General features: G+C 53.6%; 7 protein-coding genes across 7 annotated transcripts; 5 read left to right on the top strand and 2 right to left on the bottom strand.

The window, feature by feature from the left end:
- The first annotated feature begins 4327 nt into the window (after positions 1 to 4327).
- On the top strand, positions 4328 to 4738 carry LOC149337962 (histone H3). Its single transcript, XM_089550186.1, has one exon. It carries the CDS (start codon positions 4328 to 4330, stop codon positions 4736 to 4738), a length of 411 nt encoding a protein of 136 aa, XP_089406312.1.
- A 932-nt stretch (positions 4739 to 5670) lies between these two features.
- Positions 5671 to 6045, bottom strand: LOC149337961 (histone H2A-like). Its single transcript, XM_089550185.1, has one exon. It carries the CDS (start codon positions 6043 to 6045, stop codon positions 5671 to 5673), a length of 375 nt encoding a protein of 124 aa, XP_089406311.1.
- A 277-nt stretch (positions 6046 to 6322) lies between these two features.
- Positions 6323 to 6697, top strand: LOC149337960 (histone H2B-like). Its single transcript, XM_089550184.1, has one exon. It carries the CDS (start codon positions 6323 to 6325, stop codon positions 6695 to 6697), a length of 375 nt encoding a protein of 124 aa, XP_089406310.1.
- Positions 6698 to 9144: 2447 nt separating this feature from the next.
- LOC149337959 (histone H4) lies at positions 9145 to 9456 on the top strand. The gene has a single exon (XM_089550183.1). It carries the CDS (start codon positions 9145 to 9147, stop codon positions 9454 to 9456), a length of 312 nt encoding a protein of 103 aa, XP_089406309.1.
- Positions 9457 to 13817: 4361 nt separating this feature from the next.
- Positions 13818 to 14228, top strand: LOC149337958 (histone H3). Its single transcript, XM_089550182.1, has one exon. The coding sequence runs from the start codon at positions 13818 to 13820 to the stop codon at positions 14226 to 14228; it is 411 nt and encodes a 136-aa protein (XP_089406308.1).
- A 932-nt stretch (positions 14229 to 15160) lies between these two features.
- On the bottom strand, positions 15161 to 15535 carry LOC149337957 (histone H2A-like). The gene has a single exon (XM_089550180.1). It carries the CDS (start codon positions 15533 to 15535, stop codon positions 15161 to 15163), a length of 375 nt encoding a protein of 124 aa, XP_089406306.1.
- Positions 15536 to 15812: 277 nt separating this feature from the next.
- LOC149337956 (histone H2B-like) lies at positions 15813 to 16187 on the top strand. Its single transcript, XM_089550179.1, has one exon. The coding sequence runs from the start codon at positions 15813 to 15815 to the stop codon at positions 16185 to 16187; it is 375 nt and encodes a 124-aa protein (XP_089406305.1).
- The last annotated feature ends 1751 nt before the right edge of the window (positions 16188 to 17938 follow it).

Raw genomic sequence — 17938 nt, 5'->3', positions numbered from 1 at the left:
AGGGACCCTGTGCGGCGTGCACCCTCTACTCCAGCTCCGTGTCGTCGTCAAACAGCCCTTTTTAGGGCTACCCAAATGCTGGATTGGCAGCTGTTGGTTGCGAACCAGAGCTCCGGTTCTCGTTTGTTCCTCTCTCTCTGTCTCTATGGGTTTTTTTTTTTTCTTTGCCTACTTGTTGTCGCCTGCGGAAGCGAGCGGATTATGCCACAACAGCAAGCTGCAGCGGTCTCAGGTGAGCAGTTGATTGCGCCGTGCCTCACTGTCTGCAGCCATAGTAGTAGCCATCTGAGGGAGCATCGTTTTTGGCAGGGCGGCCGCCGTGTGTGGCTTTCGCACGTGTGTGTGCGCGACATTTTTCGCTTCAGCTTCGCGGCCATAAGTTTACAACCTACCTTTCGCCATGAATCAATCGTGTGTGCGTGCTGCGAACGGGTCTGGTGAAAAGAGGCATTATGCTTTCTTTCGAAACGAACCCCTGTACACATTTCCTTGTTTATGTGCGCGCGGCCTCTCATAATCGCAGGCGAAGCGATTTATTTACATTCGTCGGCGGTTCGTTTCGCAGCCACAGACAGGCAGGTAAACACGCCTGGCGAATGCAAACAACGTCTTGTGCATGAAATTCAGCTACCAAACACCTGGGGAGCATAACTGCGATGATGCGGACAAAATAGCGGCATAGCTAGCTGCACGGCTTCTTGTAAACAATTACATCACGCGGTGAGGGAACCAGCCAGCCTCGAAATTGCTTGCGTGAATTCAAACGCATCGCAGCTCATTACGGGCATATGTGTTTTGTTGTTGCGCCAACCAATGCAGCAAATATAAATACTTTTGCGGCATTGCGAAATAAAGTTGCTGTTGTTGTTGTGCCCAGTGTGTGTCGTCAGTTGTTCCTCGAATTTTTGATGCCCGACGACGCTGAAATTGCATGCGTGGTGTGTACATACGGTTCCTACAAAGTCAGTGTCGCGGAAAACGTTTGCGCGATCCACAGAAAATGAGTGTATTGATTGACGCGAGTCACTTTCCTCTTTTGAATAAGGGCAGTGTGTTCAAGCAAGGTGTGCTGTCAGGTGCGTGAAAGGCGTCTCGGATGTGTTAGCATTTAGAGTGGATGGCGAAGAGAGCCTGGGAGAGGCACAGCGACGTCGCGCTAGCTCACTGCTTGCCTTTTGAGCGAGTCTGGCCGTCCGTCCGTAGGACGGTTTCCCTCTGCAGCCGGTGACTTCCGAGGTGCGTTTTTTTTTGAAGCAACCAGTGCAGCTTTCAGCTCAACTGCTATTTGGGGCGGCTGTGAACTTGTGTGCCCCAACTGCGGCGTCCAGACAGGCGTCTATAGCGCGCTGCCTGCGTTTTGGAGTGCATGAAAAGGATGAAAGTAGAGGCGGGAGCCGCACCGTTGCCTCCAAGATTCCGGGCGCTGGTCTCGGAGGCGTAGGTACTTGCGCAAGCTGGAGGAAGGTGGCGCCGCGGCCGCGCGAAGCGTCGGCGATTAAGTTGCGTGCACCGCGCTGCTGGAAGGTATGCATTCCCTTGGGGAGGAAGCAGCTCCCGGCTTGCGTACACTTTGATTTCCCCTTAAATGGCGTTTTGAGTCTCAGGCGCTTTAATTTCGGGTCGCACGTACGGCGACTGAAGCGTTTGGATAAATTTTTCAGTCTTGTTTGCTGCACGTAATTGAGGAAATTGCGAGTGCGCCCTGCTCAGTCTGGTTTAGTTGTGGCTTTTCATTCCGTTTGGCTTGCTTTTTGTTGCCCTACTGGCTGGCGCCGTTTTGCTAGTGCGGGAGTTTGGAGGGGCATTGCATTATTCAAGAAAGAGAACAGAAGATAGGGACGAGATGTTAGTAGGGACGGGGCGCACTACTATCCAAAGAATGTTTTGTTGTAACTATGCGTAGCTGCCGCTATTCGTTAGCCTAATCACAAATGATCAGACTTGATCCAGTCGTTGAAACTTAACTCGTTGAATTTATTTTACGCGTTAAATACAAGAATCAAATGCAAGCAACTACACATCTCTCGGAACGCCCGAGCAGTCAGCGAAGCTAGCTGCTCGTCGTTCGGCGTCCGGAGTACAACAAAAGTTTTGGTGCCGAAACCCGTTCACTTCGAGTTGTAGCCAGTGGCAAGAAACTATGTGTTGTTAACAGTGTTGGGCGGCGTCGCGCAGTGCCATTCTCCGGGGTTCTGGAAGAAAAAGAAAAATGCAAGGGACGAACGAAATAAAATGTTTTTCCTCATTACACTGCCCGGTGACCTAAATAAAATCCATGGATGGGCTTCTGTTCGCTTATAAAGCGACCGCAGGAAATGCACCTCAATCACGGAGGGGTGGGGGTGCCTTCAATGCGTGCTCTACTGTTTTTGCTAACTTTGGCCACCTGTTACTGGAAGAATACTGCCTGGAGATGCATGGGAAATGTTAGGCATGATGCACGCTTTCCACGCAGTGTTCGCGGCTCTTTCCTTCCGTGCAATCGTACGTCATGGTATGTGTCTCGCTATGGTTTGCCAACTTTGCGCAGGGCAAACTGTTTTCTCAATTCCGCACCTTTTTATCTGCAAGAAGAGAGTGCAAACATTTAATGGATTTAAACTACAGGAAATTCGGAGGTGCATGAGCTGCGGATGTGGGAACACTGGAAACTCTGGAAACTTGAGGGAAGTAAATAACCGCATCCATCAGAAGTGGGTTCTCGTTCTGCTCGCCTTTTTTTGTGTGTGTTTTGTGGATGCATTGAATCATCTTCAGTAAGTAACTTGTAAGTAACGCGGGTTAGTCGGCGAGTGTTCCTTGGCTGGTAGACACACACACGCAATGTGTACAGAGACAGCCCTATGCGCGCGCTGCTCTCCAGGCGATTTTTCGTGCTCAATAACGATAACTGGGAACTCGTTTTGGCTGGTGCAGCTTGAAATTTGAAGCGAACTGATCTGTCGACTGCACAGTGCACCCATCGAACCTCCTTGGAAGCGACGACGCACTCTGAGGTGGCATTCATGCCCTAAGGGGTGGGTTTGTCAATATGTCTAAATCTGCCGTCTCTCTTGTTGCGCTTCCTTTGAGTTGCATGTATTATTGCGTTCTGCGCCCAAGCGCTTCTCTCTTCAACCCTTACAGCTTTGCCGAGGTGCGTCGATCTACCTGCTGTGTACCCTGTGGGCTGCTTTGCGCTGTTCAGGTGTCTGGCTGCGAGTTGCGCCGCTGTCCCGTCGAACAAGTTGGTTGACGACACAGTTCAGTTCGCATTAAGCTCAACAAAGGTGGTGCAGCAAGAAGTGTGCCATGGCAGCATCATTAGTGCTGCGAGCTGCGCCGGTCATTGGAATAATTTGTCGTAAAGGCTTGCTTGCAACGGAACGGAACGGGACGTAGTCGTGATGCCGCTTTCCAGGAAGAAATGCCGACCTCGTATCGTATCACCGGGAAGAGTGGCGCGATATTCAACAGCTTGTGATGGATTCATGAGGTACGCTTGGTGTCGCACAGGCATTTTCTCATTGGGGGGAGAGCTTATGAATGCTTTACATCTAGGCAGAGAAAACAGACCGTTTTATTCCGTGCTGACACGATGTTGCCAACATGGTACTAATAACTCAATAACAACGGAACGCAAACGAGAAGCCCTACTGACTGCACAGCGAGCAGCCGTCTACGAATCAACCTCTTTGGTAGGAGACCTTGACTCTCCCTTCCTTTTTTTTTTGTTTTTGTTTTTGCAGTTCACAAAATCAGCTGATCATGTGTCTGGCAGTACATGTTCCGTGCATCCAAGCGGTCATTGCGCCGCTGTTTCTGGCTAGCGCGCTATTCAGTTATTTCGCCCCTCATTTGGTGTGCGCAAAGTGCAGACGTATTTCTACAAGCTGTCGTTGCGTTCCTTCAACACCGCGCCCCCGGCAAGCGGGGAGGCTCGTTGCAGTGCGCCAACGCCACACGGAACCAGCCGCAACCGCGTCGGCACCGTGCTGCTGTGGTGTCAAAGTGGACGCTGCCGCGGACGCCCGCCTCCTTCCAGAGGCTTGCTTTTGCTTTTGCGGCAAACCTAAAGGACAGGCGCAGCGTAATCTTGTGCTAGACCCCGGTTCCACACCCACTTGCGTCACGTTTGCCACGCGCGAAACCGACGCGCGCTCGAAACCGGGCGGTTTCCAGCATTCTGGGTGCCGCTGAGCAGAGGGTAGCCATCGGTCCGTCAGGCGACCAATCAGGTGGGAGAGAGGGGGGGGGGGCGCTGCGGAGCAGCACCGCCGCGCGGCGCAGTCGATCTCCGTCCGTCTCCGGAGGCAGTCTCCCGTTTCCAGCGTCCGCGCTCGTCACCATGGCCCGTACCAAGCAAACCGCGCGCAAGAGCACTGGCGGCAAGGCCCCCCGTAAGCAGCTGGCCACAAAGGCTGCTCGCAAGAGTGCGCCAGCTACCGGGGGAGTGAAGAAGCCTCACCGTTACAGGCCTGGCACCGTGGCACTTCGTGAAATTCGCCGATACCAAAAATCGACCGAACTTCTCATCCGCAAGCTGCCCTTCCAGCGCCTGGTGAGAGAAATCGCTCAGGACTTCAAGACCGACCTGCGCTTCCAGAGCTCGGCCGTCATGGCACTTCAGGAGGCCAGCGAGGCATACCTTGTCGGTCTCTTCGAGGACACCAACCTGTGCGCGATCCACGCCAAGCGCGTCACCATCATGCCGAAGGACATCCAGCTGGCGAGGCGCATCCGTGGCGAGCGCGCCTAAAAGCGTATTCGAGGCGCCGCCACAGCAGCAGCAGCAGCAACGCTCCACAACGGTCCTTCTCAGGACCACCCAAACGTTTGCGTTGGCCACGGGCGCACGGTCGAGACGAACACGAGCTCAGGACCCCGGTACCTCTCTCTCTTTTTTTTACTCTGACTGTCTGTTCCTGCGAAATGGGTGAGTGTGTTGAAAGTGATTCCGCACTGCCCTTGTACTGAACTCGCCTGCACTTTTACACCCCGGCGGCTTCCCGCAGGTTAGTTATTTTTTATTTTTTTTTTGTGCCGATAACAACTCGCGCGCACCGAATGGGATGCAGTCGAAAAACAAGAAGAAGAAGAAAAATAAGAACTGCTGTCCGCACAAGTAAATGCAGCAGCTCCTTGAAACTACACAGCAGAAAAACAAAAACTGAGCGAATTGGTGCATATTGAAGAATTAAAAAAAAAAAACAAAACGGCGCAGCGACGACGGACAAGCGCTTGTCCATCTTTATTCTGTCTTGTGCCTCGTCGCTGGGCTGTTTATTACTTTTCCTTTAAACGATCCCTTGCGACATGCCAATCATGCCGTTTGGTGATATTCCCAAGCCCAGCCCACTGGAAGGAAACCACGAGACGCGCTTTTCTCGTGTAGTCCATTAATAACATTGCTCTCGGTGCGCTGTACTGGCCTGTAGCGGGCTGAAAAAAAAAAGAAAAAAAAAAGAAAGGACAGCGAACCTGTGTGCGCGGCCGCATGTGGTCGAGTAGTGTCAGTGACGCCCAACGGGCAGTAAACGAAAGCAGCATGAGAGGGACGCAGTGGTCCAGAGCAAAGGGATCGCAGAGCGAGGCCCCGCCGTGGCAGGCACTTGGTTGGTCCTGATAAGGACCGTTAGGTGCGAGCTATCGCTGCGGCGGGCGCGCCTCCATAGACGTGCAGAGGACCGCTCACGCCTTCTTCTCGGTCTTCTTGGGGAGCAGCACGGCCTGGATGTTGGGCAGGACGCCACCCTGGGCAATGGTCACTCCCGAGAGCAGCTTGTTGAGCTCCTCGTCGTTTCGGATGGCCAGTTGCAGGTGGCGAGGAATGATTCTCGTCTTCTTGTTATCGCGAGCAGCATTACCCGCCAACTCGAGCACCTCGGCAGCCAGGTATTCCAGGACGGCGGCCAGGTAGACCGGGGCGCCGGCTCCGACGCGCTCCGCGTAGTTGCCCTTGCGCAGGAGACGGTGGATTCGGCCAACGGGGAACTGGAGTCCCGCGCGGCTGGAGCGGGTCTTGCTCTTGCCCTTGGCTTTGCCTCCTTTGCCGCGGCCGGACATGGTGACTGTTGTTGTAGTACGCTCGAGAAGCAGGAGAATCAGCGACGACCACTGCGTGCGAGCACGTTGGATAGAAACGAAACGAATACCGCGCTCTCTCCCCGCGCCGCGAGCCCGACGCGGATTGGGGCGGAGCTATCGCTGCGTCGACCAATCGCGCGGCGGCCTGGCTCGGGTCGCTTGAACACCACCGTGCCAGTATAAAAGCGCCGCGCGCCCCTTGGCGCGCGTTCTTTCGACACCGTCCGTGTTGCCGAGCGTCGACGTCGCTGTCAACATGCCGCCTCAGCCCTCTGGGAAGGCCGTGAAGAAGGCCGGAAAGGCTCAGAAGAATGTGCGCGCTACGGACAAGAAGAAGAAGAAGCGCCGCAGGAAGGAGAGCTTCTCCATCTACATTTATAAGGTGCTGAAGCAGGTGCATCCAGACACTGGAGTTTCCAGCAAGGCCATGTCCATCATGAACAGCTTCGTGAACGACATCTTCGAGCGCATCGCGGCCGAGTCTTCCCGCCTGGCCCACTACAACAAGCGCTCGACCATCACCAGCCGGGAGATCCAGACCGCGGTGCGTCTTCTGCTGCCTGGCGAACTGGCCAAGCACGCCGTGTCTGAAGGCACCAAGGCTGTCACCAAGTACACCAGCTCCAAGTAGGGTGGCACATTGCGCCTGCTGCCGGCCCTCACCTCAACGGCTCTTATCAGAGCCAACCAAAGTGTTTGCATTGGCGAGCCTGCCTGCAGGCAGCGATGCACCGGTCCTGTTTTTCCTCTCTATGAGCGTGATGTTTGTATAATATTTATTTATTTATTTCTTATTCCCCTCGCGTGGCAGCCTGAAGTGGTTTTAAATACCAAGGCATCTCTCGTTTTGACTGCTGTGCACGTGAATAGGTTCCCTCTATAGGGCCCCACCAGCTGTTTGTTGTGCGGCAGTCGCGTATTCTTTCAGCGCTGCGGTGTGGCCGTCTTGTTACTGCGTTTTATTTCTTGCTTGAGTTCAGCTCTGTTTCCCATAACGCGTGGGCTTAAAGTGGCCTACAGTACACTTTAGCTGCAGGGGGGAAAGAAAAAAAAAAGAAAGGAAGAAAGCCTTAGAAATGCTATTCGGTTCAGACGCGTTCACAACACACTACTGAGTCCTGAAATGTATGCACAGTGCAATGGGTTGACTGAACTTGCGCAAAACCCCTTGCGGACGTTGGGGAGTCGACCGCGAGTGATTTTTTCGGCAACGTCTGTTGCATAGGGATCCTGAAATAGGTGACAAAAATAAAATTTGTAACGAAGCCCAGCAGTAAACTGTGAGGTGGCCCAAGGTGCTAAATTCCTTGTCGGCTTCAGCGCCATGCAAACCTCCAGCAGGTGGTGAATGTTTGTTGTGTTTAAAGGCAGAAAGAAAAAAAAAAAAGCCAGCCGCGGCGTTTGAGTTTAATGGGACGGAGGTAGAAAGTGTAGCGATAAGCGTATTAACAGCCCTGTGCGGGGCGCGCAACTTCCTCTACTTCTCTGCGGGCATCATAGCTATAGGAAATGAGCGCAGACAGAAACGAAGCTCCGCGCTCGACCACACTGCAACGTGTGGACGCGCGAGGAAGACAAGTTGCATGCGCTTAATGTTCCTGCAAGCGGCACGACAGAAGTTCGGGTGCCTTTCTTTTCGCCCTACAGTTTGCGCTCGTGCCGAATTGTGTATTGAATAATATCTGTGTGGCAGATACACAATTTTTTTTTTCGTTCTTCTGTTGTTGGGCGCGCACGACAGGCGTGCAAATATTTACTATGTGCTCGCGGTTGCACGGGTGTCATGCGTCCCTTACGTTTCGCTAATAGTAACAAAGTCGTGTGCAGTGCACTCGCTCATGGGCTCCATAAAACGTTCGGGCTACGCATGGGAAGGAGCAGTTATTTGCCACCTTTTTACGTTGCTAGTGCATGCAGAGACCTGAGCTCAGTCAGGTAGGTGTGTGTGTGTGTGTGCATATTTCGCTGCCTGTGGTGGCTTTTTTTTTTAATTCCGCGAGAAGATAAGCCAAAATGAAAGCTTCGAGAGATTACAGCCAAGAAGGAGAAGCAGGAGCCGAGTAGCGCTCGTCGGTACCACAGCCGGGGAATGGTCGGAAAACGGAAAGGGGCGCTCGAACTGCTCGTAGTCGGTGCAGCGAACTGAAATTAGCCAGATAAATGGTCCGAAACGTGTTCTACACGTATGCCGAATTTGGAAATCCTGCATGCATTACTTTCCGAGATACAAGCGTTTGAATTTTGCCCGCCGGGCAAACTGGTCGCTTTTCAGCATCCTAGCGACCGGTAGAGGAGGGGAGTACACAGCGAAGCGCCGTCGCGCGCGCTCCCATGGTGGCCTCTTGAATCCTGGCGCGCAAGCGAACGGAAGAGTTAACTCGCGAAAAAGAGATGAGGAAGGGCGGCACGCGATTCGACTGCCATTAATGTGTTTTAATGAGGCGCGCGATTTCGCAGTTTGAACTTGTAATGTGACAGGCTCGGGCTGTGTTCGTCGTTGCAGCGCACTCTGCGGTGCGTCTGGTTGTCCAAAGGGCTGGAAACACCGTGCTGCGAGATGAAAGAAACAAAAGCAGCGAGCGCCTGTTTGTTTCCAACGCGCGCACACGCAGCAAAAAAAAGGAAATACGAAAACAAAGCAGGATTCTCCAACATTCATTTTCCATCCTCTTGACCGAGCTGCAAATGCAGATCGGATTACTACCAGCGTTATACAGCCACAGTGGTCATCGCGTTACTGCACTCCTGTGGCCCCTCTAAGGCGCGCGGTTCTTTTTTTTTTTAGTTTGTTGTTGTTGTTGCGTCAGCATCGCACATGAGGCCGAATGTTTCTTTTTTTTTTCTTGTGCTCAGTCGCTCTGCCCGCGAGGAGTTTGCCCATGGTCGTAGTTGCGCGAGAGTCCTGCGAAAGGGCTCAGTGATGCTAGCGAGGCGCCGCTCGCGAAGACGGACCCTGATTGGTCGAGGCGCCAGCCAATGGCGGTCGTCGCTGCGCTCCGCGACCGAACGCCCCGCGGCTCGCTGCCTGCATTCTCTGTTTTGCATCGGAGCCGAGCGGTCGCGCTTTTCTGCATCGTGATGTCTGGTCGTGGCAAAGGCGGCAAGGGGCTCGGAAAAGGAGGCGCGAAGCGTCATCGCAAGGTGTTGCGGGACAACATCCAGGGCATCACCAAGCCTGCCATCCGTCGTCTGGCGCGCCGAGGCGGTGTCAAGCGCATCTCGGGCCTGATCTACGAGGAGACCCGCGGCGTTTTGAAAGTGTTCCTCGAGAACGTGATCCGGGACGCCGTCACGTACACGGAGCACGCAAAACGCAAGACTGTCACCGCGATGGATGTCGTCTACGCGCTCAAGCGTCAGGGCCGCACCTTGTACGGCTTCGGGGGCTAGGCCGGCCACGCTGGTAGTCGCCGCGTCAGGAAGAAGGGACCCTGTGCGGCGTGCACCCTCTACTCCAGCTCCGTGTCGTCGTCAAACAGCCCTTTTTAGGGCTACCCAAATGCTGGATTGGCAGCTGTTGGTTGCGAACCAGAGCTCCGGTTCTCGTTTGTTCCTCTCTCTCTGTCTCTATGGGTTTTTTTTTTTTCTTTGCCTACTTGTTGTCGCCTGCGGAAGCGAGCGGATTATGCCACAACAGCAAGCTGCAGCGGTCTCAGGTGAGCAGTTGATTGCGCCGTGCCTCACTGTCTGCAGCCATAGTAGTAGCCATCTGAGGGAGCATCGTTTTTGGCAGGGCGGCCGCCGTGTGTGGCTTTCGCACGTGTGTGTGCGCGACATTTTTCGCTTCAGCTTCGCGGCCATAAGTTTACAACCTACCTTTCGCCATGAATCAATCGTGTGTGCGTGCTGCGAACGGGTCTGGTGAAAAGAGGCATTATGCTTTCTTTCGAAACGAACCCCTGTACACATTTCCTTGTTTATGTGCGCGCGGCCTCTCATAATCGCAGGCGAAGCGATTTATTTACATTCGTCGGCGGTTCGTTTCGCAGCCACAGACAGGCAGGTAAACACGCCTGGCGAATGCAAACAACGTCTTGTGCATGAAATTCAGCTACCAAACACCTGGGGAGCATAACTGCGATGATGCGGACAAAATAGCGGCATAGCTAGCTGCACGGCTTCTTGTAAACAATTACATCACGCGGTGAGGGAACCAGCCAGCCTCGAAATTGCTTGCGTGAATTCAAACGCATCGCAGCTCATTACGGGCATATGTGTTTTGTTGTTGCGCCAACCAATGCAGCAAATATAAATACTTTTGCGGCATTGCGAAATAAAGTTGCTGTTGTTGTTGTGCCCAGTGTGTGTCGTCAGTTGTTCCTCGAATTTTTGATGCCCGACGACGCTGAAATTGCATGCGTGGTGTGTACATACGGTTCCTACAAAGTCAGTGTCGCGGAAAACGTTTGCGCGATCCACAGAAAATGAGTGTATTGATTGACGCGAGTCACTTTCCTCTTTTGAATAAGGGCAGTGTGTTCAAGCAAGGTGTGCTGTCAGGTGCGTGAAAGGCGTCTCGGATGTGTTAGCATTTAGAGTGGATGGCGAAGAGAGCCTGGGAGAGGCACAGCGACGTCGCGCTAGCTCACTGCTTGCCTTTTGAGCGAGTCTGGCCGTCCGTCCGTAGGACGGTTTCCCTCTGCAGCCGGTGACTTCCGAGGTGCGTTTTTTTTTGAAGCAACCAGTGCAGCTTTCAGCTCAACTGCTATTTGGGGCGGCTGTGAACTTGTGTGCCCCAACTGCGGCGTCCAGACAGGCGTCTATAGCGCGCTGCCTGCGTTTTGGAGTGCATGAAAAGGATGAAAGTAGAGGCGGGAGCCGCACCGTTGCCTCCAAGATTCCGGGCGCTGGTCTCGGAGGCGTAGGTACTTGCGCAAGCTGGAGGAAGGTGGCGCCGCGGCCGCGCGAAGCGTCGGCGATTAAGTTGCGTGCACCGCGCTGCTGGAAGGTATGCATTCCCTTGGGGAGGAAGCAGCTCCCGGCTTGCGTACACTTTGATTTCCCCTTAAATGGCGTTTTGAGTCTCAGGCGCTTTAATTTCGGGTCGCACGTACGGCGACTGAAGCGTTTGGATAAATTTTTCAGTCTTGTTTGCTGCACGTAATTGAGGAAATTGCGAGTGCGCCCTGCTCAGTCTGGTTTAGTTGTGGCTTTTCATTCCGTTTGGCTTGCTTTTTGTTGCCCTACTGGCTGGCGCCGTTTTGCTAGTGCGGGAGTTTGGAGGGGCATTGCATTATTCAAGAAAGAGAACAGAAGATAGGGACGAGATGTTAGTAGGGACGGGGCGCACTACTATCCAAAGAATGTTTTGTTGTAACTATGCGTAGCTGCCGCTATTCGTTAGCCTAATCACAAATGATCAGACTTGATCCAGTCGTTGAAACTTAACTCGTTGAATTTATTTTACGCGTTAAATACAAGAATCAAATGCAAGCAACTACACATCTCTCGGAACGCCCGAGCAGTCAGCGAAGCTAGCTGCTCGTCGTTCGGCGTCCGGAGTACAACAAAAGTTTTGGTGCCGAAACCCGTTCACTTCGAGTTGTAGCCAGTGGCAAGAAACTATGTGTTGTTAACAGTGTTGGGCGGCGTCGCGCAGTGCCATTCTCCGGGGTTCTGGAAGAAAAAGAAAAATGCAAGGGACGAACGAAATAAAATGTTTTTCCTCATTACACTGCCCGGTGACCTAAATAAAATCCATGGATGGGCTTCTGTTCGCTTATAAAGCGACCGCAGGAAATGCACCTCAATCACGGAGGGGTGGGGGTGCCTTCAATGCGTGCTCTACTGTTTTTGCTAACTTTGGCCACCTGTTACTGGAAGAATACTGCCTGGAGATGCATGGGAAATGTTAGGCATGATGCACGCTTTCCACGCAGTGTTCGCGGCTCTTTCCTTCCGTGCAATCGTACGTCATGGTATGTGTCTCGCTATGGTTTGCCAACTTTGCGCAGGGCAAACTGTTTTCTCAATTCCGCACCTTTTTATCTGCAAGAAGAGAGTGCAAACATTTAATGGATTTAAACTACAGGAAATTCGGAGGTGCATGAGCTGCGGATGTGGGAACACTGGAAACTCTGGAAACTTGAGGGAAGTAAATAACCGCATCCATCAGAAGTGGGTTCTCGTTCTGCTCGCCTTTTTTTGTGTGTGTTTTGTGGATGCATTGAATCATCTTCAGTAAGTAACTTGTAAGTAACGCGGGTTAGTCGGCGAGTGTTCCTTGGCTGGTAGACACACACACGCAATGTGTACAGAGACAGCCCTATGCGCGCGCTGCTCTCCAGGCGATTTTTCGTGCTCAATAACGATAACTGGGAACTCGTTTTGGCTGGTGCAGCTTGAAATTTGAAGCGAACTGATCTGTCGACTGCACAGTGCACCCATCGAACCTCCTTGGAAGCGACGACGCACTCTGAGGTGGCATTCATGCCCTAAGGGGTGGGTTTGTCAATATGTCTAAATCTGCCGTCTCTCTTGTTGCGCTTCCTTTGAGTTGCATGTATTATTGCGTTCTGCGCCCAAGCGCTTCTCTCTTCAACCCTTACAGCTTTGCCGAGGTGCGTCGATCTACCTGCTGTGTACCCTGTGGGCTGCTTTGCGCTGTTCAGGTGTCTGGCTGCGAGTTGCGCCGCTGTCCCGTCGAACAAGTTGGTTGACGACACAGTTCAGTTCGCATTAAGCTCAACAAAGGTGGTGCAGCAAGAAGTGTGCCATGGCAGCATCATTAGTGCTGCGAGCTGCGCCGGTCATTGGAATAATTTGTCGTAAAGGCTTGCTTGCAACGGAACGGAACGGGACGTAGTCGTGATGCCGCTTTCCAGGAAGAAATGCCGACCTCGTATCGTATCACCGGGAAGAGTGGCGCGATATTCAACAGCTTGTGATGGATTCATGAGGTACGCTTGGTGTCGCACAGGCATTTTCTCATTGGGGGGAGAGCTTATGAATGCTTTACATCTAGGCAGAGAAAACAGACCGTTTTATTCCGTGCTGACACGATGTTGCCAACATGGTACTAATAACTCAATAACAACGGAACGCAAACGAGAAGCCCTACTGACTGCACAGCGAGCAGCCGTCTACGAATCAACCTCTTTGGTAGGAGACCTTGACTCTCCCTTCCTTTTTTTTTTGTTTTTGTTTTTGCAGTTCACAAAATCAGCTGATCATGTGTCTGGCAGTACATGTTCCGTGCATCCAAGCGGTCATTGCGCCGCTGTTTCTGGCTAGCGCGCTATTCAGTTATTTCGCCCCTCATTTGGTGTGCGCAAAGTGCAGACGTATTTCTACAAGCTGTCGTTGCGTTCCTTCAACACCGCGCCCCCGGCAAGCGGGGAGGCTCGTTGCAGTGCGCCAACGCCACACGGAACCAGCCGCAACCGCGTCGGCACCGTGCTGCTGTGGTGTCAAAGTGGACGCTGCCGCGGACGCCCGCCTCCTTCCAGAGGCTTGCTTTTGCTTTTGCGGCAAACCTAAAGGACAGGCGCAGCGTAATCTTGTGCTAGACCCCGGTTCCACACCCACTTGCGTCACGTTTGCCACGCGCGAAACCGACGCGCGCTCGAAACCGGGCGGTTTCCAGCATTCTGGGTGCCGCTGAGCAGAGGGTAGCCATCGGTCCGTCAGGCGACCAATCAGGTGGGAGAGAGGGGGGGGGGGCGCTGCGGAGCAGCACCGCCGCGCGGCGCAGTCGATCTCCGTCCGTCTCCGGAGGCAGTCTCCCGTTTCCAGCGTCCGCGCTCGTCACCATGGCCCGTACCAAGCAAACCGCGCGCAAGAGCACTGGCGGCAAGGCCCCCCGTAAGCAGCTGGCCACAAAGGCTGCTCGCAAGAGTGCGCCAGCTACCGGGGGAGTGAAGAAGCCTCACCGTTACAGGCCTGGCACCGTGGCACTTCGTGAAATTCGCCGATACCAAAAATCGACCGAACTTCTCATCCGCAAGCTGCCCTTCCAGCGCCTGGTGAGAGAAATCGCTCAGGACTTCAAGACCGACCTGCGCTTCCAGAGCTCGGCCGTCATGGCACTTCAGGAGGCCAGCGAGGCATACCTTGTCGGTCTCTTCGAGGACACCAACCTGTGCGCGATCCACGCCAAGCGCGTCACCATCATGCCGAAGGACATCCAGCTGGCGAGGCGCATCCGTGGCGAGCGCGCCTAAAAGCGTATTCGAGGCGCCGCCACAGCAGCAGCAGCAGCAACGCTCCACAACGGTCCTTCTCAGGACCACCCAAACGTTTGCGTTGGCCACGGGCGCACGGTCGAGACGAACACGAGCTCAGGACCCCGGTACCTCTCTCTCTTTTTTTTACTCTGACTGTCTGTTCCTGCGAAATGGGTGAGTGTGTTGAAAGTGATTCCGCACTGCCCTTGTACTGAACTCGCCTGCACTTTTACACCCCGGCGGCTTCCCGCAGGTTAGTTATTTTTTATTTTTTTTTTGTGCCGATAACAACTCGCGCGCACCGAATGGGATGCAGTCGAAAAACAAGAAGAAGAAGAAAAATAAGAACTGCTGTCCGCACAAGTAAATGCAGCAGCTCCTTGAAACTACACAGCAGAAAAACAAAAACTGAGCGAATTGGTGCATATTGAAGAATTAAAAAAAAAAAACAAAACGGCGCAGCGACGACGGACAAGCGCTTGTCCATCTTTATTCTGTCTTGTGCCTCGTCGCTGGGCTGTTTATTACTTTTCCTTTAAACGATCCCTTGCGACATGCCAATCATGCCGTTTGGTGATATTCCCAAGCCCAGCCCACTGGAAGGAAACCACGAGACGCGCTTTTCTCGTGTAGTCCATTAATAACATTGCTCTCGGTGCGCTGTACTGGCCTGTAGCGGGCTGAAAAAAAAAAGAAAAAAAAAAGAAAGGACAGCGAACCTGTGTGCGCGGCCGCATGTGGTCGAGTAGTGTCAGTGACGCCCAACGGGCAGTAAACGAAAGCAGCATGAGAGGGACGCAGTGGTCCAGAGCAAAGGGATCGCAGAGCGAGGCCCCGCCGTGGCAGGCACTTGGTTGGTCCTGATAAGGACCGTTAGGTGCGAGCTATCGCTGCGGCGGGCGCGCCTCCATAGACGTGCAGAGGACCGCTCACGCCTTCTTCTCGGTCTTCTTGGGGAGCAGCACGGCCTGGATGTTGGGCAGGACGCCACCCTGGGCAATGGTCACTCCCGAGAGCAGCTTGTTGAGCTCCTCGTCGTTTCGGATGGCCAGTTGCAGGTGGCGAGGAATGATTCTCGTCTTCTTGTTATCGCGAGCAGCATTACCCGCCAACTCGAGCACCTCGGCAGCCAGGTATTCCAGGACGGCGGCCAGGTAGACCGGGGCGCCGGCTCCGACGCGCTCCGCGTAGTTGCCCTTGCGCAGGAGACGGTGGATTCGGCCAACGGGGAACTGGAGTCCCGCGCGGCTGGAGCGGGTCTTGCTCTTGCCCTTGGCTTTGCCTCCTTTGCCGCGGCCGGACATGGTGACTGTTGTTGTAGTACGCTCGAGAAGCAGGAGAATCAGCGACGACCACTGCGTGCGAGCACGTTGGATAGAAACGAAACGAATACCGCGCTCTCTCCCCGCGCCGCGAGCCCGACGCGGATTGGGGCGGAGCTATCGCTGCGTCGACCAATCGCGCGGCGGCCTGGCTCGGGTCGCTTGAACACCACCGTGCCAGTATAAAAGCGCCGCGCGCCCCTTGGCGCGCGTTCTTTCGACACCGTCCGTGTTGCCGAGCGTCGACGTCGCTGTCAACATGCCGCCTCAGCCCTCTGGGAAGGCCGTGAAGAAGGCCGGAAAGGCTCAGAAGAATGTGCGCGCTACGGACAAGAAGAAGAAGAAGCGCCGCAGGAAGGAGAGCTTCTCCATCTACATTTATAAGGTGCTGAAGCAGGTGCATCCAGACACTGGAGTTTCCAGCAAGGCCATGTCCATCATGAACAGCTTCGTGAACGACATCTTCGAGCGCATCGCGGCCGAGTCTTCCCGCCTGGCCCACTACAACAAGCGCTCGACCATCACCAGCCGGGAGATCCAGACCGCGGTGCGTCTTCTGCTGCCTGGCGAACTGGCCAAGCACGCCGTGTCTGAAGGCACCAAGGCTGTCACCAAGTACACCAGCTCCAAGTAGGGTGGCACATTGCGCCTGCTGCCGGCCCTCACCTCAACGGCTCTTATCAGAGCCAACCAAAGTGTTTGCATTGGCGAGCCTGCCTGCAGGCAGCGATGCACCGGTCCTGTTTTTCCTCTCTATGAGCGTGATGTTTGTATAATATTTATTTATTTATTTCTTATTCCCCTCGCGTGGCAGCCTGAAGTGGTTTTAAATACCAAGGCATCTCTCGTTTTGACTGCTGTGCACGTGAATAGGTTCCCTCTATAGGGCCCCACCAGCTGTTTGTTGTGCGGCAGTCGCGTATTCTTTCAGCGCTGCGGTGTGGCCGTCTTGTTACTGCGTTTTATTTCTTGCTTGAGTTCAGCTCTGTTTCCCATAACGCGTGGGCTTAAAGTGGCCTACAGTACACTTTAGCTGCAGGGGGGAAAGAAAAAAAAAAGAAAGGAAGAAAGCCTTAGAAATGCTATTCGGTTCAGACGCGTTCACAACACACTACTGAGTCCTGAAATGTATGCACAGTGCAATGGGTTGACTGAACTTGCGCAAAACCCCTTGCGGACGTTGGGGAGTCGACCGCGAGTGATTTTTTCGGCAACGTCTGTTGCATAGGGATCCTGAAATAGGTGACAAAAATAAAATTTGTAACGAAGCCCAGCAGTAAACTGTGAGGTGGCCCAAGGTGCTAAATTCCTTGTCGGCTTCAGCGCCATGCAAACCTCCAGCAGGTGGTGAATGTTTGTTGTGTTTAAAGGCAGAAAGAAAAAAAAAAAAGCCAGCCGCGGCGTTTGAGTTTAATGGGACGGAGGTAGAAAGTGTAGCGATAAGCGTATTAACAGCCCTGTGCGGGGCGCGCAACTTCCTCTACTTCTCTGCGGGCATCATAGCTATAGGAAATGAGCGCAGACAGAAACGAAGCTCCGCGCTCGACCACACTGCAACGTGTGGACGCGCGAGGAAGACAAGTTGCATGCGCTTAATGTTCCTGCAAGCGGCACGACAGAAGTTCGGGTGCCTTTCTTTTCGCCCTACAGTTTGCGCTCGTGCCGAATTGTGTATTGAATAATATCTGTGTGGCAGATACACAATTTTTTTTTTCGTTCTTCTGTTGTTGGGCGCGCACGACAGGCGTGCAAATATTTACTATGTGCTCGCGGTTGCACGGGTGTCATGCGTCCCTTACGTTTCGCTAATAGTAACAAAGTCGTGTGCAGTGCACTCGCTCATGGGCTCCATAAAACGTTCGGGCTACGCATGGGAAGGAGCAGTTATTTGCCACCTTTTTACGTTGCTAGTGCATGCAGAGACCTGAGCTCAGTCAGGTAGGTGTGTGTGTGTGTGTGCATATTTCGCTGCCTGTGGTGGCTTTTTTTTTTAATTCCGCGAGAAGATAAGCCAAAATGAAAGCTTCGAGAGATTACAGCCAAGAAGGAGAAGCAGGAGCCGAGTAGCGCTCGTCGGTACCACAGCCGGGGAATGGTCGGAAAACGGAAAGGGGCGCTCGAACTGCTCGTAGTCGGTGCAGCGAACTGAAATTAGCCAGAGAAATGGTCCGAAACGTGTTCTACACGTATGCCGAATTTGGAAATCCTGCATGCATTACTTTCCGAGATACAAGCGTTTGAATTTTGCCCGCCGGGCAAACTGGTCGCTTTTCAGCATCCTAGCGACCGGTAGAGGAGGGGAGTACACAGCGAAGCGCCGTCGCGCGCGCTCCCATGGTGGCCTCTTGAATCCTGGCGCGCAAGCGAACGGAAGAGTTAACTCGC

The sequence above is a fragment of the Amblyomma mixtum genome, chromosome 6, assembly GCF_055824585.1.
Source record: "Amblyomma mixtum isolate Tamu chromosome 6, ASM5582458v1, whole genome shotgun sequence".
Classification (NCBI taxonomy): Eukaryota; Metazoa; Arthropoda; class Arachnida; order Ixodida; family Ixodidae; genus Amblyomma; species Amblyomma mixtum.
This window is presented reverse-complemented; position numbering and strand designations above follow the sequence as displayed.

What these genes read in the sequence shown, in the direction of transcription:
- LOC149337962 (XM_089550186.1), top strand. Translation starts at nt 4,328, where the DNA reads ATGGCCCGTACCAAGCAAACCGCGCGCAAGAGCACTGGCGGCAAGGCC.
- LOC149337961 (XM_089550185.1), bottom strand. Translation starts at nt 6,045, where the DNA reads ATGTCCGGCCGCGGCAAAGGAGGCAAAGCCAAGGGCAAGAGCAAGACC.
- LOC149337960 (XM_089550184.1), top strand. Translation starts at nt 6,323, where the DNA reads ATGCCGCCTCAGCCCTCTGGGAAGGCCGTGAAGAAGGCCGGAAAGGCT.
- LOC149337959 (XM_089550183.1), top strand. Translation starts at nt 9,145, where the DNA reads ATGTCTGGTCGTGGCAAAGGCGGCAAGGGGCTCGGAAAAGGAGGCGCG.
- LOC149337958 (XM_089550182.1), top strand. Translation starts at nt 13,818, where the DNA reads ATGGCCCGTACCAAGCAAACCGCGCGCAAGAGCACTGGCGGCAAGGCC.
- LOC149337957 (XM_089550180.1), bottom strand. Translation starts at nt 15,535, where the DNA reads ATGTCCGGCCGCGGCAAAGGAGGCAAAGCCAAGGGCAAGAGCAAGACC.
- LOC149337956 (XM_089550179.1), top strand. Translation starts at nt 15,813, where the DNA reads ATGCCGCCTCAGCCCTCTGGGAAGGCCGTGAAGAAGGCCGGAAAGGCT.